The 24952-nt window shown below is 58.1% G+C and overlaps 1 protein-coding gene across 3 annotated transcripts in view; it reads right to left on the bottom strand.

The window, feature by feature from the left end:
• The window catches only part of KIAA1671 (KIAA1671 ortholog), a 161532-nt gene that overhangs the window by 69566 nt on the left and 67014 nt on the right, over nt 1–24952 (bottom strand). Inside the window, exon 1 of one of the 3 annotated variants that reach the window (XM_037156218.2) lies at nt 14211–14457. The exons of the other annotated variants lie outside the window; for them this stretch is intronic. Within the exon in view, the coding sequence (XP_037012113.2) occupies nt 14211–14261 (51 nt within the window). The 5' untranslated portion in view covers nt 14262–14457. Of the gene's footprint in view, nt 1–14210; nt 14458–24952 lie in introns of those variants that run through there. 3 annotated transcript variants of the gene reach the window in all.

The raw sequence follows: 24952 nt of genomic DNA, 5'->3' as shown, positions 1-24952 counted from the left end.
GTGGTTCTTCACACCGAAACACCTCCCCAAGCCCCTCTCTCCTGCCCCTGTAGGCAGCCCCAGCCCACCTGGAAAACCCTATTCAACCTGCAGATGCCTGGGCAGTCTGTGTGGCTGGGCGTTGCCGCTGCAGGTGCCACATGCCCACCAGGGCTCCAGTGCATCTGCACAAAGATGTCCACTGCAGCGCTGTTTACAGTGCACAAACCCGACACGCCCGCCTGCCCATCTAGAGGGGGCCGGTTCAGTAAACGACAGTGCAGGGTAAAGACAAGGCCATCTTCAGGGAGAATGAGGCAGACCGTTCGTGCTGGTAAGGAAAGATCTCACTGCTACAAGAGAAAGAGAAGTCAGGCCATAGAACACTACGTCTGGCGGGGTCGGACTGGTGTAAAAACACGCGTGTACCTGTGGGAGGAAGCAGACGGAGGCATGGATACAGCCTCGTGTGAGCAGAGAACACGTCTGAAAGGAGACACCTGAGACTACCGTCCATTTCTGGGAACCGCAGGTTGGAGGTGGCTGAGCGACACTTTTCTCGGGAATTGCCGTTTTGCGCTGTTGGAAATGTTTACCACGATGCGCGTTACTTCTTCAATTAAACAAAACAGATCGCTCGCTATATTTAAACATCATCTGTGTTCAATTTCCTCCCCCTGAAAGTGGATCTAATTCCCCTCCAGGGTGTGGACACATTCCAGGTGTCACTCCATCGCACTTGTACCCATTTATGTGGGTGTCACCCCCCCCAGGCGGTTGGGGATGCGGGGGCCACACCTCTGCACCTGCTCTGAGAGTCTGGCACCTCCTGGGCAGGCAGTAGGTGCTAGCGGAACAAACGACACCAGTCACACCCAGATATCTCCTGCCGGCTCCTTCAGAGTTCTCCAGTTCTACCCAGTTACCGTTTATTAAGCTCTGACTGCTGCACGCCACACCACTTACCCCAGCTTCTCCCCGACCTGAGTCAAGCCTGGCTGACTGGAGCGGAGGCCACTGGAGCCCCGCCCAGGGGCCCTGGGGGCACCCCGCCCCCAGGTTCTGGGGAGCTGGTTGCCACAGCTCGCGGCCTCTTTGTCCCCAACAATAGACCTTGGCCAGTGGAGGGAAAGCTGCCCATTTGTTCCAAGGTGGGATTTACTTTGTGGTTTGTCCTCTGAACTTCTCCAGGGTCAGCCTGAGTCAAGTTCTCCATTACTAAATCACATACGCATGAGTTCCTGGCTCAGGCTCTGTCTACGGGGCCCAGCCCAAGACACCGCCTCGCACATCAACTGGGGTATCCCGTTCTGTCGACACGGCAGCTGAGGTTCTCCTGAATCTACGCCTCTGGGGGGGGGGAGGGGCAGGCAGTGGTGCGTGCGAAAGCAGCAGGCAGACAGGGAGCCGACACTGGGAAACAGCATCCAGCCCATCCAAAGGGTTTATTATACCCATTTTATAGACGAGACAAATTGAGGCTCAACTTCAAGTCCCAGAGGGAGATCTGAACCCTGCTCTCTCCGACCCCAAAGCCTTGGCTCTTCGCTCTGTGCAGCGCTCAGCTGCTAGGGGGCTAACAGGCCTGGCCGGTGTCAGAACAAGGTGCCTTTAGAAGCTGGCTCTGAGTAGAGTGCTCACTCAGGCTTTGCGGACAGGCTACTTTGCGGCTCCAACACAGAGCTGCTAACATGGTCAGGAAGAGGGGTCTCGAGGCTGTTGTCCCAAAGCCCGACAGTGGCATGGTGCCTTGGTCCCACACAGGGCCTGCCCAGCATGAAAAGAAACACGGGAAGCAGCCCCGGGAAGGTCTTCTTGAGGGTTTCCTGCCCATCTGGGCGGACCGAACAACAGGAAAAGTCTGCAGTGGGGCCGCCAGGCAGGGGGCAAACCAAGGTGGGCGAGGCCCTCCAGCCCGGCTTCCCTCCTCGATCCATTCTCAGGCAGCACAAGATGCACACGCTAAGCATCTGCTGTATGCCTGGCTCTGTATTAGGATCTAAGTAAAGAAATACAGGCCCCACCCTCCAAACATTTAATTCATTCATTCATTCACGCATGTATTCAGCTCCATACACATTTATTGAGTACCTACTATATGCCAAGCCGTGTTCCAGGAAATGAGAATACAAAAAAGGCATGTCCCTACTCTCAAAGTTTTTCCTTTTATTCACTTATTCATTCATTCAATTCAACATTCAGTGAGCACCTAATGTGCGCCAAGACTTTATGCCAGGAACCGGAGTGAGAAACAGGCGAAGGTCCCCGATGGCCAAAGGTTTCATCTACTCTGCCCCTCTCTTCCTCCACTGAGTTCTAACAGCAGTTACTGAGCACCTGCTGCGTGGCCGGCCCTCCGTCAGGCACCGGGGACACAGATGTGAAGTGACACCTCCGAGGAAGAGCTGACTTGAGTGGTCCCTACACTCACTCAGCATGACACCCACTGAGGGGACGAATGGGGGCAGGCCCTGTGCTATGGGACAAGGACACAAATTCAGGGCACGGTTGCTGCCCTCAGTCTCCCTGTCCATTCGGTTGGTGCGAAGGACACCCATGGAGTGCCTCCGGTGTGTCCAGATCACAGATGCACATAATCCCCGCCCCTGACTAGCCAGCCTTCCTTCGTCATTTATGGGCTCCGCTCACCGAACACAGAGGAGGCACCTACGGTGCGTGAGCCCCCGGGGAGGCAGATGAATGACGCCCAGACCTGGCCCTGCAGGAACAGAAAGTCCTGCCTGCAGGGTGAGGGACAGCTTGGTTCCTCATCGGGACGAGGGTTCCTCAAAAGCTCGGAGAGAGGCAGGTGCTTGGGAAGTTCCGGGGAGCGGCGGGGTTTCGGGGGCGGGGCACTCAGCATGCGAGGAGGGAGAGGAACTGCTCACAATAAACACGAAGGGAAGAACTGGGGAGTGAGGAGGAGGCGCACCAGAAATCCGGGTGAGAATTTTCAAGAACTCAAGGGATATTCTAAGTTTAGAGGAGGAAGGAAAAAAAATATCGGCCCCCAGCATCTGACTGAGGTATGTTCCACTCCCAACAGCCGGCAGCTCTGTGGATTCTGCTGGGTCCCTCCAGTCTTTGGGGCCAAATGCTTGCAAAAAAACAAAACAAAACAAAAAACCCAACAGGCTTTGAATCCATCATCCCGTGGGGAGGATTCCACAGGTTCATTCACATGAAGCCCTTGGCACAGTGTGTGGCACATAGTAGGTGCTCAATAAATGTTACCTCGTATCATTTTCTTTTACCTCCAACTGTGGTGCTTTTCCAGTGTGGCTGCGTGTTCTTTGTCCTCCCACTGAGAGGTGAGGACCCTCCCCTTGAATCGAGGCTGCTTATGACTGCAGAGGGCAGAAGTGACACCGTGTGACCTCCAGGGCTGCATCCATCACAAAGAGGGATGCAGCGCCTGCTGTCTCAGCCACCACACTGGCTCCGGGGGCCCTGAGCCACCAGGGTCCGGGGAAGCCCGCGCTGCAGCATCAGCCACGTCCAGGCGCTAAGTCGACAGCCCCCAGACGCCCAGCCTTCACATCATCACAGGTACCGACGCTCAGTCAGGGAGCCTCTGGGTGGTCCCAGCCCCAGCCATTCCAGGCGCCCAGCTGACACTCCCAATATCCTGGAGCAGTGTCCCCTCGGCGCCCTGCCTGATTCCCTGGCCCAGGGAATACTGTGAGCAGGAAGAAGTGGTGGGTGCACTGGCTGCCGTGGCTCAGTTGGTTGGGCATCATCCCGTAAACCGAAAGGTCGTGGGTTCAATTCCCAGCCAGTACACATGGCTGTTTTGTGGGTTTGGTCCCCGGTTGGGGACAGTGCATGCAAAAGGCAACCAATCAGTATTTCCCTGTCACATCAATGTTTCTCTCCCTCCATGCCTCCTTCTAAAATCAATAAGCATGTCCCGGGTGAGGGTAAAAAAAAGTGGTCTGTCTGCACCGCATGTTTAGGTGTGGTCCCTTGTGACGACGGACACCGCCCCCTGCGTGTCTGGCCTACACGCCCTGCACGAGCTGGGGGGATCTGCTTATCAGGGAAGCATGAACGACCTTACAAACCGTGGAGTCGGTGCCGCACACAGGAGCCCCTGGCACCACTGTGCGGGACACTCCATCACTAAGGCCATTCACCACCCCGGCTGGCCTGGGAGACACTGCTGGCCACTGGAGCTGACCTGAACTCACGTGGCAGGTTGCCCCTTTGTTCCAAGACGGGACTTAGGTCATCCATCCGGAGGGTGGCCCGAAGGACAAAGGCTGCTTTCATGGGGTCTGTCGGCCACCGCTGGCAGGCGGTGTGGGGCACAGCAGGCAGCGGGCAGGGGGCAGCCCCCTGACACTCCACCCAGGAAGGTGGCCAAAAGGCAGGGTGGGGCCCGGACAAGCTGGGGCAGCACTGGGGGCTGGCAAGGGCTTCCGCTCCCTCTCTGGGCCTTCTCCAATCACACCTTAGACAAGGACAGGGCAGGGTCCAGAGAGGCAATGGGGAGACAGTTTGTAAATTCAATGAAACGTGAAAGGTTTTCTTAAAAAAGGCACCCCCAGGATTAAAGTCAAATGATAAACATAAACGAACAGTGTGGGCTCCAAGGCAAGACAGTGTGGAAGCAATCCCTAGCTCCACCACTGACCAGCTGTGTGATCTTCTGCAAGTGAATCAACCTCTCTGAGCCTCAGTTTCATCACACCTGTAAATGGGGATGATAACAGCATCGCTCTCTCCCAGGACTGCTGTGAGGATGAAACAGAGCGACAGAAAGTGCTTTGCCCAGTGCCCGGCTGCCCAGGGCTGAATGTGTTTCCCCAAAATGTGTATGTTCAAGCCCTAAGCCCAGTACCTCAGAATGAGACTATTTGGACAGAGGCCCTTTAAAGAGATGATCGAGGCAAAATGAGGCCATTGGGGTGGCCCTTCCCCAGCCCGCCAGCTGTCCTTACAGGAAGAGGAAGTTTGGACACAGAGAGACACCAGGGTGCGTGTGCACGGAGGCAAGGCCACGAGAGGACACAGCAAGAGGACCGCCCTCTGCAAGGCGAGCAGAGGGGCCTCGGGAGAAACCAAACCTGCTGGCACCCTGACCTTGGGCTTCAAGCTTCCAGAACTTCGAGAAAAGTATTTTCCGAGGTTTAAGCCTCCCCATCTGCGATATTTTGCTATGGCAGCCCTAGCAACACGGACGCGAGCACCCAGGAAGAGGCAAACACAGATCCCCTGTTATACCTCATGGTCTCTGTAATTCTGAAATAATATCACGTCAGCGTGAATGTGCTCGTATCTCATTAACGTGAGAATATCCGATACAAAGTGTATAACACTAAATAGACTACATCTGCTAACGGTCCCTCTTACCTAAGAATTTCTACATAAAACACCACATGTTCTTAAAAAGAAAGTAAAGAGGGTTTTTTTTTTCAGTTTGTTAAAATTTACTTTTCAATCAGAGTGGACTTGGTATAGTGTATCCTCCAACAGCTCAGACCAGACTCCTTGCCCATATTTGACACCCCACTTCGCGTTCACCAGGAAGCACACGCACTGTGTCTCTGGGGCCCAAACAGAGACGCCCTTGACTCCTGACCTCTCCCAGGGTGGCCAGGCCTGTGCCACGGGAATGCCCCGCCCCCGCCTTCCTCCGGGGCCTTAACACCCAGCCCAGGGGCCCGTCCAGAGAAGGCGCTGATATCCATGCACAGCAAGCCGACTTGAGAGAAGCCAACCAGGGCGCTTCAAAGATGAAGATGCCACGCCCAGCGAGGGGCAGGGACTGGCCTGAGGTCACAAAGGCAGGACCAGGCGCCAGTATCCTGGCTCCCAACTCAGTGGTGCTCTCTGCTGGCCCCTGCGGCCTCCCTGCTCCCCAACTCTGCCTGGGACAGGAAAACCACGGGTTCATTCAGCTTGAAACCCCCAAGTCCAAGTCCCTTTTCAGCTCTGGAAAATCCCTTTGGCCACCAGGGACAAACCTAAAAGCATATCAGCCAGCACCATGCTTTTAATTTCTACATTATTAAGGGTCTGAAGCCAGATTTGCTACAAAAAAAAAACCTGCAGCTTCTCTTAAAGTGCAAACACCCTGGTATTTAACAAAAGCCCTTCCCACTTCACAGCCCACATCATTCCCCTGCTGATTTTGGACTTTCCCCAGAAATAACCGGAGGCCAGGAGCTGGCCTGGCTCACCTCCAGGGGGCACCCCTGTCTCAGGGCTCCTTGGCCTTCCCTGGGCTCGGGACTCAGGCAGGAGGTCACCCGAGGGACAGAGACCGGCGCTCCAGCATAAAAACCCAGTTCTGACACCTCCCCGCTGCGCGGCCCTGGGCAAGTCAGAGTGCCCTCAGTGTCCCCGTCTGTAAACTAGGGATAACGGGAGCACATGCCTCGATGGAGAGGGTTACACACACTCAGGTGTGGTAGGGGGTGTCGCCGGGCACCCACTTTAAACAGCCAGCCGCTGATCACGGCCATTTGTTGAGCAGGAGCACCCTCTAGTGTCTGGATCTGGAAATCACTGCAGGGGAGGCAGCCAGCCAACACCTGGTACCAAGATAACGAATACCCTTGGGAAAGAATGTAAAAAGATAACAGCTCCCATCTATTTAGCGCCTACTACGTGCCCTGTGCTGTCCCTACTATTCTCCCTAATGAGAGGCTGACAGTATCCCCATTCAAAAAGAAAGGGGGGGTTTCTCATCCCTGGATGAGAAAGCCTGAGGCTCAGAGATGTAAAGCCACTTGCTCAAGGCAACACAGCAGGGAAGGCTGTCTGACCCCAAAGCCCCATTCTCTACTGGAGCCCTAGAATTGAGAGATTGTGCTTAAGGAGAATCCAGTCCACTATTTCAATGTAGCAACAGAGAAACTGAGGCGCACAGAGGACAAGCAGCTGACTCAGAGTCACACAGCACTCACGCCTCAGGCTCCTGGCTCCCAGAAGCGTTCTGCCTGCATGCCCACCCCTCCAGAGCTTCTACCCTGCGTTTATCATTCTTTTCGGTAGTCACAGGATTGGCATGTCCCTTCTAACTGCCGCCCTAAGCCCTGGAATGTCTGAAACTCGGCAACGGCTCCTCCGGGACAGCAAGGGCTGCCAGCCTGAGAGGTCTGCGCCTGAGATCAGGGTTCGTTTTGGCCCGTCTGCGTGAAGTCCCCAGTGGCCTGCTGGGGACCGGGGAGTGGCCGTTCAAGCCCGGAGCCATCAGCATCACGGGATTCTGGTTCCATTGTGTGTCAAGGACCCACAGACGAGCAGGGGAGCTGCTCCTGCCGGAGGTGCCACAACAGGTGGAGAAGAGTGGGAAGTTGTCACCGTGAAGGGGCCCCATAAACCCCATGGGGGGTCCGCAGGGCTGCCCACCCTCAGAGGACTCGGGTGCCTCTTCCCCGGGGGCCCAGAAATGCCGGGGACTCTCTAAAGGGGCGAAGGGTCTCATGACGCGGGTTTGCTGCGTTAGCCCGCACTGTACAACCCCTTCCCAGGCATCTCCACCACCTTTAGATGTGGGCGGGGCAGGAGCGACAGGCAGAGCGAGGCTGGAAGGACAGGGACTGAGATGGCACAGTGTGTGCAGTGGACGTTTCAGACGCAGCACACCTGACGCCAAACCCTGACCGGGCCCCCGGCCCCCACCCCCCACAGTCCTCCAAATGGAAGCTGGCAGCAGCCCCGCCGTCCGTCGGCCCCGCTCGCCCCGGGGCTCTGCACCTCTCCTCCTCCTCCCCCACCCCACACCCCACCCCTCGGGGAATCCTGTGGGCCAACCTTCCAAGCGAATCCAGAAGCCGCTTCTCGCCACCTCCTCTGTGGCCCATGGTCAGAGCCACCATCGCCCCCACCCGGACAACCTCAGACGCTCCTCACGGGGCTCCCTGAACCGGCCTTTGTCCTGCTCTCGCCCACTCTCTGCACCTTCGGAGCAAAGTCCTCTGAGGGGCCCCCTACCCCACCCTCACTCGGCTGTAGCCACCCTGGCGGCCTCCTTCCAAATCCACAAAAGCACCTGGGCCCGCTCAGACCTCAGGGCCTTTGCACGAGCTGCTGTCTCGTCCCCCCACACTCCCCTGGCCTGTTCCCCCCGCCCCCTTCTTCCAAAATCTCTGTTCCAGGGTCACCTTCTCAGGGAAACCTGCACCCCGGCCCGGCCCAGCCCCCTGGGGCCTTCTTCCTGCCCCTCCCTCCCTCCCTCCCTCCCTCCCTCCGCCTCCTGATACCCTAGGCAACTCTTGGGTATTAGGGCCACTCTGGATGGCCTGACCCCCGCCCGAATGTCGGTCCCCGAGGCAGAGAGCTTGGCTTCTTATTCACCTAAGCCTCCAGACCAGGGCCTGGCACATGTGTTTAACTGAACCAAATGGAAGGGACATTGCGTGCCCCCTCTGGGCTCAGCCGCCAGCACTGACGGAGGGCCTACTGTGTGCCGGCCTGTTTGTGCTGCCTCACTGAGTCCTCGGGACTTCCCGAGATGGAGGTGCCGTCTTCACTCCCCTCCTCCAGGTGGCCGACTGGCTCTGAGACACTGAGACAGGTGCCCGAGGCCGGCACTGCAGGCGTAAGTGGCTCCGGGGGGGGGGGGGGGTCAGAGGCCAGCGAGCCTGACGCCGAGACCCTGCCCCCGACTCTGCAGCCAGGTTCTAAAAGGCGCCTGCAACTCGAGTCACGGGTCTTGTGACACAAGCCGTCCTGTGGCCCAAACCTCAGGCCCGACCACGCAGCCCAAAAATAGCTCGTTCTCGAGCCAAACCAGACCCTCGGTGCGAGCGGGAGACACCGAGAGCTGAGACTCAGAAGCCAGTGATAAAAACAGCAGTGGCGACGCGCCCGGCTCACAGCCTGTTTAACCCTCGTGGCCCCTTAGACAGGCTGGGGCATCTGGGGCATCAGCCCACCGCTGCTGAGCACCTACTATGTGCCGGGCACTGTGGCAGGCGTTGGCCGGGGACTCAGCGGTGGACAGGACAGACAACCTTCCCACCTGGGTAGAACTGTGTTCTGTAACCAATCACATTAGCTTCCGGGCCCAAGTTCAAATCCGGCTCTGCCCCTGGCAGGCTGGTCACTAGCAGGTGGCTACTCATCCTTTGGGAGTTTCGGTTTCCTTGTCTGTAGGACGACAACACCACCCACCTCTCGGCTGCTGTGGAGACTGACCCCAGTGCCCCGTGTGGAAGTGTTTGGAAGGAGAGAGAAGCCCACTTCTGTGGTCTCGGGACCACTGTTACCAGTCCTGGGGGTGGAGGGTGGCCGCCTGGGTGAGGGGTGAAGCTAAATGCATAAGGAGAAAGAGAGCCGGCCCGATCGTATTTAGACATTTGTACATTTTCCCATCGAAAAAAAAATCTGGCCACGCAGTTGAGCATAAGCAGCCGGAGCTCAGCACCACCGTGCAGAACGGCGTGGCTCCCACCAGCCCGTGGGGGACGAGCTGTCGCACCACAGACACTGGCGAGGAGGCGTCTGCACGGGGCTGGCAAGGGACCCGTCCCTGGTCCTGGGACCCGCCCACGGTGCACAGCATCTTCCTGGAGACGCGGTCAGGGGTGACCTCTGCAGCCTCCTTCACCATATGGCTGGCGTGGCGTGGAGGGAGGCAACCAGCCAAAGTTAGCCTCCCGGGCTCCCCAGACCTGGGCAGTCCTGAGGGGGGACGTCTGTCATTATAGTCACACACACACACACTGAGCACCCACCCCAAGCGCAGCGCTGTGTCAGGAGGCTAACATCCCTCAGCACAGTGTTGCCAGGTGGGGCAGGACCCCCCCCCCCACCACCTTCAGGTGGGACACTGAGGCTGCGAGCGCTGATGTGACTTGATTTCGATGAAGCCGGGACGCCAAGCCAGGGCTCTCTCCCCCCAGAGCCCGGACTGGCCCTGGGCAACACCCTTCCATACCCCTCTGCCCTGCCAAGCCCGACGTGAGTATAAAGCTTTCCCGCAGGCTGGCAAGTTGCCTCCACCCCACGGGCCTCAGTTTCCCCATCTGAGAAACCAGAAGAGCAGACTCGGGGAAGCAGTTAAGACGACACAGAGGGAGGGCGGCCGGAGCTCGAACACAGGCCCGGACACTGCCCGGCCAGGGCCCTTTGGTGAGCTGCTTCGCCTCTCTGGCTCCCAAAATGCAAAACGGGGACAATCACGAGGTCTCCCCAGAGGCTTCTCTCGAGGACAGGTGTGACTCCGCCCCATGCGAGGCACCTGCGCAGGCCCAGGATGCTGCGAGTGCCCGGCAGGAATGGCGGTGGTGATGGTGGCCATCATTTACTATCACCACCGTGGATGTCATTGACAACCACAAGCAACCGGCTGGTGCCGGCCTTCCCACAAGGCCACTGGCCTAGGGGATGTCTAGCTGGCTTATCTCAGCAACAAAGTAGCTTCAGTAACTCAAAGCAGCCATGGCAGCGGTCACCACCAGCTACTGTTACTAATGATTTGAAAAAGAAACTTGATCTTCCTTCCCCACTTCCCAGCTGATACCCGGCCAGAACCTGGGCCTGACAGTGGGGGCAGGTGGTTTCTCCCCCAGAACAGAACCACAGCGCCCCTTGGACTCAAGCTGCCCCCAGACAGCCACTGGCGCCCCACCAGCAAGTGGCAGCTTGGCCGAAACCCGCTGCAGCCCACCCCTGGCCCGCTTCTAAGAAGTGGTTTCAGGAAGTGACGTGACAGGTGAAAAAAGACCTAAGGCTGAGCAGAACTGTCGCTGGGTTGTGGTAATCGCCCGGGAGCCAAGCAAGTGCCCGACCACGGGGCAGGGCCAGTACATCCAAGCTGACGGCAGGTAGGGACAGTCGGCAGCCATTAAACCTCACGTTCACAGTGCAGTTTTAAATGACGTGGGCAAGTGGATCGGTGGGCACACGCAGAGAAGTGTACACCGGCGTCGTTCAGGCACGTGGAGTGGCCCTGCAGTGGACGAAACTCAGAGGCAGCGCACCGCGTGGGGTCCCGGACCGGACCCCAAAACAGGAAGAGGATGTTCGTAGAAATCTGGCCCAGCCCGAACCAAACGGCGTTGCTCAGCCTCGGCGCTCGCCCACACTCTGGGCCGGGTCATTCTCGGTGGCCGTCTTGGGGGCGGGGGGCCGCCCCACACACTGCAGGGTGTTCGGCGTCACCCCCAGCCTGTGCACTCGCTCCCCGGCCACTCTCGATGTGACAGTGGCTTCCTGGGAAAGAGGGCAGGCCAACACCTGCTGGGGAGCAACATCCAGGCTGCACAGGAAGGGTCCCAGCCAGGGAAGGAGGGGGGCAGTGTGTCCCCACTTTGCAGACACGTGGCTGAGGCCCTGGGGGGAGGGGCCTGCCCTGGACCACCTGGCTGCGGAGCAATCCAAAGCCTGTGGATTGCCCACATTCCCAAGAAAGCAAGAGCTTCCGGCTTAACATTCCAGACTCAGGGCAGACCCTCCTACGTGCCTGCCGGGCTGTCTGTGCAGCGATGGGGACACTGTAGGTATGTTGCAAAGCCAGCGGCGAGCCCACGTGCTGCTGCTGGAGTCTCCAGGACCTCGTCACCTGCCCCCAGGTGACTGAGCAGGAATCTCCTGGCCCCATGCACAGGAAAGGCCTGGTGAACCACCTCACCCCACCTCTTCATAGTTCAGATGGGGAAACTGAGGCTCATAGAAGCGAAGATGTGCCCAAGGTCACAGACAGTTGGGGCAAAGCCAGGAGAGAGGAGCTGCGTCCCTGCCCACCCAAGGCACTGCCCCCGAGCAGCTAAAGGCTTTCTCCTCCTTTCACCCGCACGGGCCGGGGTGCACGCAGGCTGGTACCTGGAAGCCCCACGAGCAGGCCCGCAGTCTTGCTCTTTCTCACACCCACCCCAGCCCTTTGCACATGCTGTTCCCTCTGCCTGGCACACCCTTCCCCTGTCCTACCGACCCCAGCATCTCTCGCCAGCTCCCGGGCACCCTCTGGTGCTCAGCGTCCCCGGGAGAGGGGGGCCCTCCTGGAACCCCGCCCCAGGGGAGACCATGTCCCCACAGCTCTGGGTGTGGCCCCATCCTGACACACACACGGTCCCTGCCCTGACGTGCAAGGCCCGTGGCGACTTGAGACGACAAGTCCCGAAAGGTCGGGGACCACGTCTGGCATGCTCCCCCGTGTTTGGTGAACACAGGATGGCGGTCGTCTGCTGATACGCACCCAGCCCCCACACAGAGTTCCCAGGTCCTGGGAGTGGCGGGCTGCCCCTCAGTCCGAATCTGACACCCACTCCAGCGCCCAGGTGCTTCCCCTAGCACCCCCAAGGTTCTCTAACCCCGGCAGGGGGCCCCACAACTTCACTCGGCTTGACGCTGGCCAGCAGGTCCCGCTGGTTAGGGGCTCAGTCCGACAAGACTGCCCGCCTGCACCCCCCACACACCTCCTACTGCCAACACACACTTCAGACACCAGTGGCAACTCCAGGGTGTCACCTGTATTTCTGACCGACTGGCTACACATCGGAGGCTCCCTGACCCCTCCCTCCCACCTTGGGTTCAATGAGTTGGCCGGGTGGCTCGGGAACTCAGAGATGGACGTGACTCGGGAACTCGGGATGGGAGAGCTGCACAGGGCGAGGGAGGAGGGACGAGATGAGAGGCTTCCTCTCGATCTGGGTGTGGCCCTCCCCCAAGAATCTCCGTGTGTCCCCCCAACCCCAGTGCTCCCCGAGCCCCGTCCTCTCAGGCTTTCGAGGGGGCTTCATTCCATAGCCACGAGGGATCAAACCTTCCACCTCCAGTCCCTCTCCGCTCCCTGGGGGTCAGGGGCAGGACCGAAAGTTCCTACCCTGTAAGCATGCTGGTTGGTTTCCCTGGCAACCAGCTCCCCTCCTGAACCCAGGTGTGGTTGAGAGGGGTTTGTGATGAACGTCACGACATCTTTATTGCTCTGATCACTAAGGAAATGCCGACGGCTTTCTAGTGGCTCTCAGGGTTTTCAGGCGCAAAGAGGTCTGTGTCTGAAAGGGGACAGAGACCGAACATGCATTTCTTATTATAAATCACAGTATCTCGGCCCCCCCAGCACTGAGCCCAGGGCCTGAGACACGGCTGCACATGCCAGTCACGAGGACCGCGTGGACGGCGAAGTTCAGATACACAGATGAGCACACGCAACGTATTTCCTTCCTCACGCTCTTCACCATCTTCCAGGTTTTCTACCACGTCCACGGGGTGTTGTTTAACAAAAAACAAACCTAAGTTAATGCAGGTCATGTAACAGGACAGTGTCTGAATGTCAATAATCCAAGGCTAATCCAAGGCTAATGTCAATAATCCAGGGCTCGGAGGGGCTCCTGATTTTCAGCTGCTCCAGGGGGTCCGGAGGGAGGGCCCAGCTCTGGCGGAGAGGCGGTTAAAAAACTAGTCTCCTAAAATTGTATTTTTAGGACCTCCGGAAACTTCCCTGGGTGAGAAGGCATCTGAAGTATTTGCAAACATTTGGCAGCAGGAAAAATAAGATTTTCCATGTCTTTCGCTTTGGCGCCTTCTCAGCCCAGTGGCAAATGTTCTCAAAAACTCCCAGCCCCACTGGTGACGGTCCCCCGTTACGCCCTCTGCTCACGCAGCCCCGACGAACGCCCTCTGGACCCCCGAGCCCCACCCTGCGGCCTCACAGATGAGACGGGCCCAGAGAGGGGGCGACCGGCCGGGGGGCGACCGGCCGGGGGACGCACAGCAGGCCGGTCTCGGAGTCGGAGCAGAATCTGAAAAGCACTTCCCCCCGCCTTCGGCCTTTCACCAGAAAAAGTTCTGTTTTGTTTTTTCTGTCATATAGAGGACAGCATGAAACACCAGAATTTCAACCCTTTCCTTCTGCTTAGTTCTAAGTTCATTAAAAGAAAAGCAAAAATCTATTCTTTTCATCTCATGAGAGACGGGGCGCTTTCACACGCACGCCAAAGCCCGGGGGATGAGATTTCAGAGTAAAGAATAGCCCTTTAAGGCACAGAAGCGTCCCTCTCCGGAAAACTCGCTGACGCTGCCCTTGTTTTTCTGGTTTGGTTTTGTTCCTTTCCCGGTGGCCACTTGCTGTCGGTCCACTGATCCCCAGGGGAGCCGGGGCTCCCACGCTCCTCCACAGGTCCCCGTCCCCTCCCCGGACACCCCTCCTCCTCGAAACAACCACCATTTGTTAGAGAAAACAGAGACGCTGCTAGCAGGCAGAGCCAAAGAGCGAACTTGGCAGGAGGCGGAGGAGAAGGGAGGGAAGATGACATCGGCCGGCCGGCCACACTCACCCAGAGGTAGCGCAGGAACTTCAATAAGCCAGGGCAGTAGTAATACTCCATCTCGGCCCCGGGTTATGCAGAAAGCATCCCGTGCGCTTCCAGTTTTTCTCAGGAGGGGGCGGCTCTTCCCACTGGGCTTGGCAGGCAGGAATCAAGTTCAAGGCGGCATGAATCATTCAGAGGCCGGCTGGCAGCCAGGGGACCAGCCAGACACCCTGCGCCCTGCTAGTGGCCAGGGCCGCCTCCGGGGCGGGGAAGCCGCAGCCCAGGTCCCATGAGCCCTGCCTGGAGCATCTCTGGTGGCTGGTCCAGGTGGGGCGGGTCCCGGGGCGGCTCCTCCTAAAGCCTGTGGCGCTGTCGGGACTTTCTGCCTCCCGAGGGTGCTGGGGGTATGGTGGGGTTTTCAGCTGTGTGGCAGGAAGAGCAAGAGTGTGTGTGTATGTGAGCTAATGTGTGCAAGTGTGTGCAAGGATGGTATGACTGAGCACTTGTGTGAGTGCCCATGTGTGTGGTTCCTCCCCCAAACCACACACATGGGGGGCGGTAACTCCACGCACAGAAAGGAAGTAAATCAACTCGGGGGCTCGCTGGGGCACAGGATCCCCACTGGCTCTGGTCAGGTTCCTTCCAAGCTGCTGGGCAGCCCCGGAAGGAGGACCTGCTGTCCCCACGACACAGTGGGAGGCGGCCAAGGCCCAGAGAGGGCGAGGGGCGTCCAGACCACACCGCGAGTCAGAAACCGAGCCAGGGCTGGGATGCAGGCCTCCCACCCGTGAGTCCTGGCTTCTGTCCACGCCTGCAAGGGTAGGGGGCGCCGAGGAAGACAGCGACCAGCTCTCAGAGCCCCCCTGCCAGCCGCACCGTGTGGGTGGGGGCAGCATCCACCGTCAGGGACTGAAAATGCAGATTATAGCCCTGGCTGGTGGCTGGTGGTTAGAGTGTGGTCCTGACGGGCCCAGCTTGTGGGTTCGATCTGCCCCGGGGCGTACACAAGAATGAACCATAAATAAGTGTGTTTATTTATGCATCAGATACCTGAAATCAGTAAGTTAAACAGGAAAAACATAAAAATAAAGAGGACACAAATGGCAGCGCACCTGAGGCCAGCCCAAGGCGACCTCTCCAGGATGCCCCCTTCACGAGAGCGGGGGCCTGCCCAGGCTGGCTGCCCCTCCAAACCTCGGCAAACCCTTCCGTTCGGTGGGACGGTGCACCCCAGCCGTTCAGGGCTGTGCAGGTTGATGGGGCAGAAGAACACGCCGAGTCCAGTCCCCTCAGCGCATCCGGGGGAAGCTGTCGTCCTGCCCACCAGCCAGACAGGGAGCTGAAGCCCAGACAGACAGACAGACAGACAGAGGGGTGTGGGGCGACCTGGCAGTGGGGTGGCCCCAGAGCCCCCCTGTCTGAGGAGGAAGAAGAGGGAGGGGCGCAGGCACTGGGCAGACCACCTCCGCTGTCCCACCCCTGCGGGCCCCCGGCCCGTCTGGGCAGTGCCCCACCCCACGGCCTGCAGAGCAGCTGACAGGAAACCCACCAGCACCCCGCGGGGAGGCTGAGCTCGGCAGCTCGGGAAACCACGGCGACTTCAGAGCCTTTCAGAACCAGGCCTGTGGCTCCCTCGGTGCTCAGCACCCACATCCGGCCAGCGGCCGGCGATGGGGCCCAGCCATCACTGCCCCATGCAGAGCACACCTGGAAGACCAGGCAGGCCCTGCTGGCGTCCGACGGACGGTGGAAGGCCGGGCCCTGAGGACTGGCGGGCTGGCAGTGCGGGCAGAGCACGGGCCGTGGCGGGTGCACAGTGGGAGGGCAGACCCCCGCAGGCTGGTCGTGTGACTGGGGTGTGTGTGGCGGGGGAGGGGGTTGTGCTGTCCAAACTACAGTGAAGTCGGGGGGTTGGGCCCTGCCGAGTGAGGGGCCAACGGAACAGTGGCAAAGGTGGCCCAGGGGTCTGATAAGGCGAAGAACTGACAGAGAAATGGGCTGGGAGGGGCAGAGACAGGGGTCGGGTGGGGAGTGCGGCTCGGTCAGGTTGGGAGAGGGAAACCCATCTGGTGAAGCAGCCGACGTGGAGAGAGTGCAAGGCGGGAACACGGATGAACCCAAGGAAGTGGGAGGAAGCAAGCAGACAGATGGCTGGCGAAGCCGCCGGGGACAAAGAGAACCAAGCGCAGTTGGGCGAGAGCTGGACAGCAGGGAAGAGGGTGGGGGCAGGCAGAGAGACGCCCTGGCGGGTCCGGGACGGGGACAGAGCCGAGCCAAGCCAGGCGGCGGGCGTGGGCCGACACCGAGCCCCACCGTTCCCCCCCTGGGGCAGAGGCCCCCACTGCACCCTCACCCCAGGCCAGCCCTGGCCCCCCGCCCGTGGGCCCTTCTCCACTCTGCCGGGGGAGTCACTGGCATGCAGAGGTGTCCCCCACACACACTGGAAGCCTTGCCTGACTCCTCAGCAAACCACTCGAGACACCGCCACCAACCTTGCCCCCCTTTCGCCGCCTGACCCCGCAGCAGCCCCGCCCCATGGACACGCCTGCCCTCGGGCTCCTGCCCGTGCTCTTTCGGAAGGCTGCCCTCAGGACGGTCCGTCCACCAGAACCTGTAAATGTCACCGCCTTTGGCAATATGTTTCTGAAGACGTGACTGAGTTAAAGGTCTTGAAGTGAGATCACCCAGGACTCCCAAACCCAAGGGCTGTCCTTGCGTGCGCCGTCAAACACGGAGAATGCCACGTGCGGGCAGGGGGGGAGCGGCTGGGACAAGCCCAGCAGCCAGAGCAGCTGGAGCCACGGGCGGCTGGAAGGGACAGTAAGGGTCCCCCCAGAATCTTCGGAGGGGCCCAGCCCTCGCTGACACCTCAATTTCAGAGTCCTGGCCTCCAGAATGGCGACAGAGTGAACACCTACTGTTTGGAGCTGCCCCGGGGTGTGGTGGCTCATTATGGTGGCCCCGAAAAAGCCTGCGCCCCCACCTCCTCTTCACCTGGCTCCCGGCTTAAGATCTAATCACCAAGCCTCCAGCCCAGGCTCCAGGCAGCTCCCAGCTGCAGGGCCCCCCAGCGCCCTTCGGGGGGACATTCTGCCTCTGAGTCCTCCCCTCTCCCCTCCTCCCAGGTCAGCTGCCCGCCCCGGTCAGCCCGGCTGCCCGCACCCTCGCGGCCCTTGGCCCCAGCAGGCCTTCGGACAACCCTCGTCAGCATCACGTCACTCCTTCATTCCAGAAAATGTTGTAGACCGCTCTGCCTGATTTTAGGAATTGTATCTCTACCCCCTGTGGCTAAGGGCGAGGGATAACCTGTGGAATGCAAGCCGCAGGAGACAAAGCTTGTCTCTGGTGGCAAATGCTGCCTCAGTTCCTCTCCCTGCCCCCAGAGCTTGGTCGGAAGTCAATGCCGGGTAAGACCCCTCACAGCGGGGGGCAACCTAAGCCAGACTCGATCACTTGGGAGGCCTTCATGGAAGGACTAGGGGTCGGTGCAACAAAGAGCAATGGACTCTCGCCCCCTGGCTTTGACAAAGCCCGAGTCCCCATGTTCTCTGGGAGAAGCGCTTCCTGGCTCTAATCCCCTTAAGCCTGAATACCTGATGGGGAGGAGTGCAGCTCCTTGCCTTGCTAGAGCGTGCCCTGGGGAAAAATCTGGCATCACAAAGACTTGCTGATAAACCTGTGAAATCTGCTCTGCTAAGAGTGCTTTCATTCATATGATAAGGGTCCGAGAGGAAATGAGTATGTCTCCCAAAGTTTCTGCAACTCTCCTCCTGACAGACACTGACTCAGACTCTGAAGCCCTCAGATCTCTTTGAAATGTTATCTACTGTTTGATCCTTGCCGCCCTGTATTCCTGTGTATTACAACCCAATAAAAGGCTATGGAAGAGGGCGCTCGGGGCCTTTTTCTCCTCGGAGAGACTGGCCACAGCCCACTTCCTCCATCCCAAACAGATCTCATCATGTCTTGGGCATATATTTATTCATTCACGCGTGTCCATGGCACCGGGGGGACTCGAGAGAGAAGTCGCCCCCACAAGAAAAGACGGAACGTCCAGACCGTCCAGTGCATCTACTCAGAGGGCTTAGCTTTCAGCAGAAACGCCCATGCATGGAAAGGACGGAAGGCTGTTGAAACTGACACGGGACACCGGCCCCGCCCCCAGGAGAGTCCTGTTTGGGAGCTGGCGTTCGTGGGGAGCAGAGGGACGGCAGGGGCGCGGTTCCGTTTTTTAACGAGTTGCCAGCGTTCCGGCATCACGGCGGCGGCAAGCAGCAGTGCAGACCCCTGGCCTCAGGTCTGCGGTTCCTGTGTGGGGACAGGGCAGGGACAGTGCCCTGGCCTGGGGACTGGACCCGCCACATTCCTCCCGCAGCCCTGGCCCGGACTGTGTGGGCCCCGCAGGCAACCGAATCTCTGGCCTTCTGGAACCCAGGCAGCCCGCTCACTTACCGGGTCCATGCGCTGGACGGAGATGGCACTGACATGCCCCCTCCTCGCCCCGCCCCCGAGAACACCAGAGGGCCCTGCTCACCCCCACATGCCTATCATCCATGGGGGGGGGGCACCCTGCCTCCTGGCTTGGCCTTCAGTGCCCTTTGCCATATGGTCTCCCCGTACGATCCCAGCCCGACCCACTCCCGGCCCCTGCTCAGGCAGGGCCCTCCACGGGATGCCCACTCCGTCCGTGGACCACCTCTCAGGCCCAGTGCAAACAGCACCCCTTCAGAGAGCCCCCACCGGGCTTATTTGCGGGCTTATTTGCGGGCTTATTGTGCTCTGTAAATAAGCGAATTGCATTGTGTGACTCAGCTCTCTTAATGGAGCTGTTACATTAAAAAGAGAGTCAGTTCCAAGAAAAACAGGAACTAAATGTAAGTCCATGTGGCTCATGAATATGAATAGCTTCAAGGTGACACGAGAGTGACTGGAATTTGGGAAACGTCAAATTCGTGTGTCAGAGCCTCCCGGCAGCTCCAGTGCATTCAAACCCCAGGCCCGCGCCCTCCCAGCTGCGTGACGTGGGCAAGTGACTTCGCCTCTCAGGGTCTCGGCTCTGTCACCCGGAGACCAGCAACGAGAACGGCTCCTCCCCCGGACCTTGGACATGAGAGTGAACCAAGCCCGGAGCCTGGTGCCTCCCACGGGGCGATAAATGGGAAGGTTGTCGAGGAGAGGGGTCGGGGATTGCTTGCTAAGGGGAGCTTGGTTTCTTTTGCAATTAGTGAAAATCTTTTAGAATGGAGCGTGTGATGGGTACACGATTTTCCCAGTACTAAACTAGAAGCCATTGAGTTATACATACAGAAAAGTGATAGGGACGTAAGTAAACTCACTCTTACCATAGGACCCAGCGATTGCGCTCCTCACTGTTCACCCAAAAGAGCCAAAAACTTAGCTCCACACAAACCCACAGAGATGTTCACTGCAGCTCCATTCATAATTAACAAGACCTGGAAGGACCAACAAGTTCTTTGGTAGGTGAATGGGTAAATTAGCCACGGCGCACCCAGACCATGGAATATTATGCGGCGCTAAAAAGAAATGTACTATCAGGCCGTGAAAAGATTGTAGGAAACTGGAAGGAGACTCGCTGAGTGATCCCAACGGCAAAGACAGGAAAAAGGGCAGGGACCGCTGGGGGCGGGGAAGGGAGAGGGGGTCGGGGCGGGGGGCGGGGGGAGAGGCGGAGCACAGGCTTTCAGGGCAGTGAGACTACTCTGCGTGACACCCTACAATGGCCAAATGTCACAACAGTGCAACACACGGAGCAAGCCCGAGTGTCAACTATGGACGGGGTGATCATGACATGTCGATGGAGGTTCACTGACTGCATGTGACAAATGTCCCACTCTGCTGGGGAAAGCTGACAGTGAGGCAGGCAGGCATTATGTCATTCATTCACTCCACACACATGTGCTGTGTGACCACTAGGCACCAGGCACTGTGCGTGCCCCGTGTTCCTGCCTCTCAGAGCCTCCCTCCACTGTGTGACAGGGGTGTCGTTTGAGCTGACAGATGACTTGCAGAGAGGGAAGTGGAGAGGGAGGGGAGTGGGCGGGGCATCTGGAGGAGAGAGCGCAAACAGCACGTGCCAAGGCCCTGGGGTAGAAACCACCCCCTGGCATGTTAAGGGAATACTCTGCAGGCCGGTGTGGCATGAGTGGGGTGAGCACAGCACGTGTGCTAGTACAGGAGGTCACATGGGTGGCCAGGGGTCAGGCCAGACACGGTCCGGCACGCCATCCTGTGGACACCGTATTGGATCCCGAGCACAAACCGAGTTCTCACCCTCCAGGAATGGATGCAAGTCTGACTCTTCTCTGGTGCACAGTAGGTGCTCAGCAAACATTTCTGGAGTGAACTGCAAAGTCTGCCCAGCACCCTGACGGCTAACTCCTGCCTGGCCGTTCCCAGCTTCCGGATGCCTTTCCCGTCTACTCAGGAGCGGGCTTCTCTGACCCGCTTCACAGATGCGGACAGCAAGGCCAGGGAGGCGTCCATGCCACAGAGCAGCAGCCCCCAAAAGAGATCAGAATCCAGGTCCAGTGGGGCGAGCCCCCCTGGCTCCTCTGGGCGTGTGTGCACATGTGCAAGGTACACTTGTGCGCACCCCTGGCAGGTGGAAACGAGCGTGGACCACAGCGACCTTGCCCGGGTGTGGCGGCCCTCCCATGTGTTTCAGTCTGTTGTGACCAGTGAAACAAGCAATAGTGACTACGAGCAGTTAGCAGTGCACCTGTACGCTAACAATGCGCTTTGCTCCAGACAACAAGAGTCAAGACTGTCCCAGTGTGAGCATCAAACTCACACATACTTTCCCGCGGAGAAAACACAGAAGGACTGGATCGCTGTCACTTGACTGGGCCTCTGCTTCCTCACCTGCGAAGTGGTGGCAATGCACCGTGGGACTGGATGGGGTGACCCGTGGAAGACTTACTGTGCTCCACGATCTTCTCCCAGCTCCCAGGAAACCACAGCGCCCGCAATCCCGCACAGGCCCACCAGGGGGCAGGCATGGTGTGTGCCCCCCTCCACGCTCTCAAACACCTCCCCCGTAGGGGGCCAGGTGTCTCCATCATTCCTGGCCTCCTGCCGGCTGGGTCTGCACCCACCTGGGGGGCCATGCGAAGCCTCAGTCCCCAGGGAGCCCACAGTGCGCAGGGGCTCCAGTGGCACAAATGAAACAAAATCCATCTAGGCAGGATGCCATCCTTCCAAATCCTCCTAGCTGCAAGGGGTGAGTCCACGGGCCAGGACACAATCCAGGTGTTCTTGGTTCTTCACTGTGTGTCCTTAGGTCAGTCACCTCCCCACTCTGAGCTTCAGGCAGTGAGGTCACTTAGGACAAAAGTGCCAGGAAATGCCAGTGGATAAGACTCCTAAAGGCCCAGACTCCGTTTTCTCCTCCACAAGATGGGGACAATGAATGTCCGTCCCTCGGGGTTTGCGAGGGTGAAATGGGGTAACTGAGTAATGTCTGCATGTGCTTAGCAGTGTCAGAAACTCAACGTATCACACAGAGTCATAGTAACAGCAGCAAACACACAGCGTCACTCACAGAATGACACCTACTGGGTATCAGGCACTGTTCATAGTGCCTCATGTGCATTAATCCATCTAACCTCACTGCGTTTCCAACGCAGAGGCTCTGTCCTCACTCTTGTTCACAGGTAGCAACAGAGGCGTGGAGACAGCCTCCTCAAGGTCAAGGTCGGACACTGGGAAGTAGCAGGGTGGCTGGCTTAAAACATGTGCTCTTTTCTGAATGAGTATTGGACTTTAATTTAAAATTTACTTTCTAGGAAACAAAAGGGAATGTAGATAGATGATTGACCTTCAGTGAAATAAAAATTTTTTATGCATTGAAGGCAGTGAAAAGAAAACCCACAAAATGGGAGAAAATATTTTCAAATCATGTGTCTGCGAAGGGATGAGCATCCAGATTCTGTATAATACTCCCGTACCTCAACGACTGAAAAACAAATGAACTGATTCAGAACCACGCAAAGATATACAACTCGCCAAGAAGCCCACAGAAAGGTCTCGACATCACTCGTCACTCAGGAAATGCAAAGTAAATGCATAATTGAGATGTCACTGCACTCTCGTTAGGCTGGCTATTATGTGGTGTTTTTTTTTAAAGTAGAAACTACGAGTATTGGCCAGAAGACGGAGAAATCAGCACGCTGTGCACTGCTGGTGAATGCACTGTGGAGCGCAGCTTGGTCGTCCCTCAAAAAGTTAAACACAGAATCATCACGTGCTTTGTGAGCGATTCCGCACCCTAACATGTACTCGGAACAGCTGACAGCAGGGACGCGAAGAATCACTGACACTGATGTTCCCTGCAGCATCAGTCACGATGACCAAAAGGCGGGAACAACCCAAACATCTGTCAACAGAGATGGAGGGACAAGATGTGGTGGATTCAGACAATGGAACGTCACTCAGCCTTCAGCCACAACGGGGCTCTGGCGCCTGCTCCCACAGGGATGGGCCCTGAAGACACTGGTAAGTGAAGTAAGCTGGACGCAAAAGGGCAAGCAACGCGCGATTCCGTGTGTACGAGGCACCTAGAACAGGCAACTTCACATCCTCTGGGCAACTTCCTGAAGCCGTAAAGATGAATAAGGTCATTTCTGTTCTCGAATTGCTCACATTCATAGACTCGAAACACGTGACTGTGGAGTCTGGGGTGATAGATAGTATTTGTCGCTCATCTGTTCACCCCATCGCTTATTTGGGGTGTATGTACTGAGCACCTGCCGCTCAGGTGGGACGACCAAGCTGCGCTCCACAGTGCATTCACCAGCAGTGCACAGCGTGCTGATTTCTCCGTCTTCTGGCCAATACTCGTAGCAGGAAGCAGCTCGGAACAGGAAGCAGCCCAGAGGATGCCAGGGGCTGGTGGGAGGTGGGGACAGGGCATCAGTGTTCAACGGGGCAATTTCTGTTGCGGCGATGAGGACATTCGGGACATGGACGGCGGACATGGTCACACAATGTGAATGCAGTTGGTGTCTTTTTTTTAAGTATAAAGTGGTTGAATGGTAAATGTTATCTTATGTATATTCAACCACAATAGCTGCAATAGCCTCCAACTGTCTTCCTACTTCTGGCTGATCCTCTTCGACCCCTCTCCACAATGTCCACTAGAGGGCGCTCCGAGCCGCATCTCTGATGGCGCCCAGGTTGTAACTTTTCCTGGCTTCTGGACAGGCTAACACCAAGCCTTACTCTGGCCCTCAGGGTCCCTCTCGTTCCTGTCCACCTTCTCCTGCTGCAATCTTACGACTCCCCAGGTAACCCCCTTGCAGCTCCTGGAGAATCCATGTCCCCCATCCTTCTGTAAGTATGTGCATGCCATTGCCCCCCAGCCCTGCCCCCCGGGGAAATCCCTCCTTCCCCCGAGTCTACCTCTGACGTGTCTGGATTCCTCCAGATACTCCAGATGCCTCTCTCCTCGGCTCTCACCCAACACCAGCCTCTTTGCACTGACCTGCAGGGCCTGGTGTGACCTGACCCCTGCTGCCCACCCCCGCCCCGCCGCTCCTCGTTCTCTCCACTCCAGGCCCAGTGACGGCATCATCGCTGTTGTTACCATCACCAGTCATACAACTGTAAACACATCCAGCCCCAGGACCTTTGTACTTGCTGTTCCCTCTGCCTGAGACTCACCCTCTGAGTCTTCTACTCGGCTCCAGGTCCTCCTCCTTTAGGTCCCGGCTCAAATGTCACCTCCTCAGAGCGGCCCTCCTGACCCCGAGTATAAACCAGCCCCCAACACCCTCTTCCTCTGTCACTCAGTTCCCAGCACCCTGTCCTTGCAGTCTGCACGGCACTTGGCAGCATCTGAAAGTCTCTCGCTTTTGATTCTGGCTCCTTGTTTAATGCCTGTCGCCCGCCCTTGAGTGTGAGCTCCAGGAGCGGGGGAACCACACGCCACTCTTGCCGGGAAGGGCCGGGAACAGCACAGGACACGCGGCAGGTGCTCAGTACATACCCCCCGAATAAGCGATGGGGTGAACAGATGAGCGACAAATACTATCTATCACCCCAGACTCCACAGTCACGTGTTTCGAGTCTATGAATGTGAGCAATTCGAGAACAGAAATGACCTTATTCATCTTTACGGCTTCAGAGTTTTGTGTGTACCAGTAACTGGGTAGGAGATGGATGGATGGATGACGGACAGATGGATGGATGACGGATGGTTGGAGCGATAGCTGGGTACATGTATAAACAATCCTCCCGATAAAAAACCAGAGGTGCAACCCATCCTTTGCACTTTAAGGCCTAGGAAACAAAAGCGTTCTAGTCTGGCTGGTTTTCATCCCCAAAAGGAACTTGAATCAGCTGAGATGTAAGTTACTTGGTCTTCTCCAGCCGCCCCCCCACCCCACCAGTGAGAGAAAAGAAGCAACTAAGCAATGGAAACGGCCACGTGTCCAAGGACTCCTGGGCTTGCTAAGAGCCCAGCACACTGTCTGGCTTCTCACCACCTGACTCTACACTCACACTCCTGAGCCCAGGTGCCGTGCAGACCCACCGGGGCGGGGGGGGGGGGCACAATGGCCTCTGAGCCGGCTTCCACCTGGCCTCTCTCTTCCACCCCGGCCTCCCTCCCTTCTCCGAGCCTTGCTCCCCAGCAGACTGGGGGCCTCGGAGGGCAGACACCGTGTCTTCCCGTCCTAGGAGCCCAGTGCCCAGCACACAGCTCGGGTCACAGCACTCACGCACTGGGCAGACTGTCTCTCTTGTCC

Source organism: Artibeus jamaicensis, unplaced genomic scaffold (genome assembly GCF_021234435.1).
Source record: "Artibeus jamaicensis isolate MK-2021 breed Jamaican fruit bat unplaced genomic scaffold, CSHL_Jam_final contig_525, whole genome shotgun sequence".
NCBI lineage: Eukaryota > Metazoa > Chordata > Mammalia > Chiroptera > Phyllostomidae > Artibeus > Artibeus jamaicensis.
This window is presented reverse-complemented; position numbering and strand designations above follow the sequence as displayed.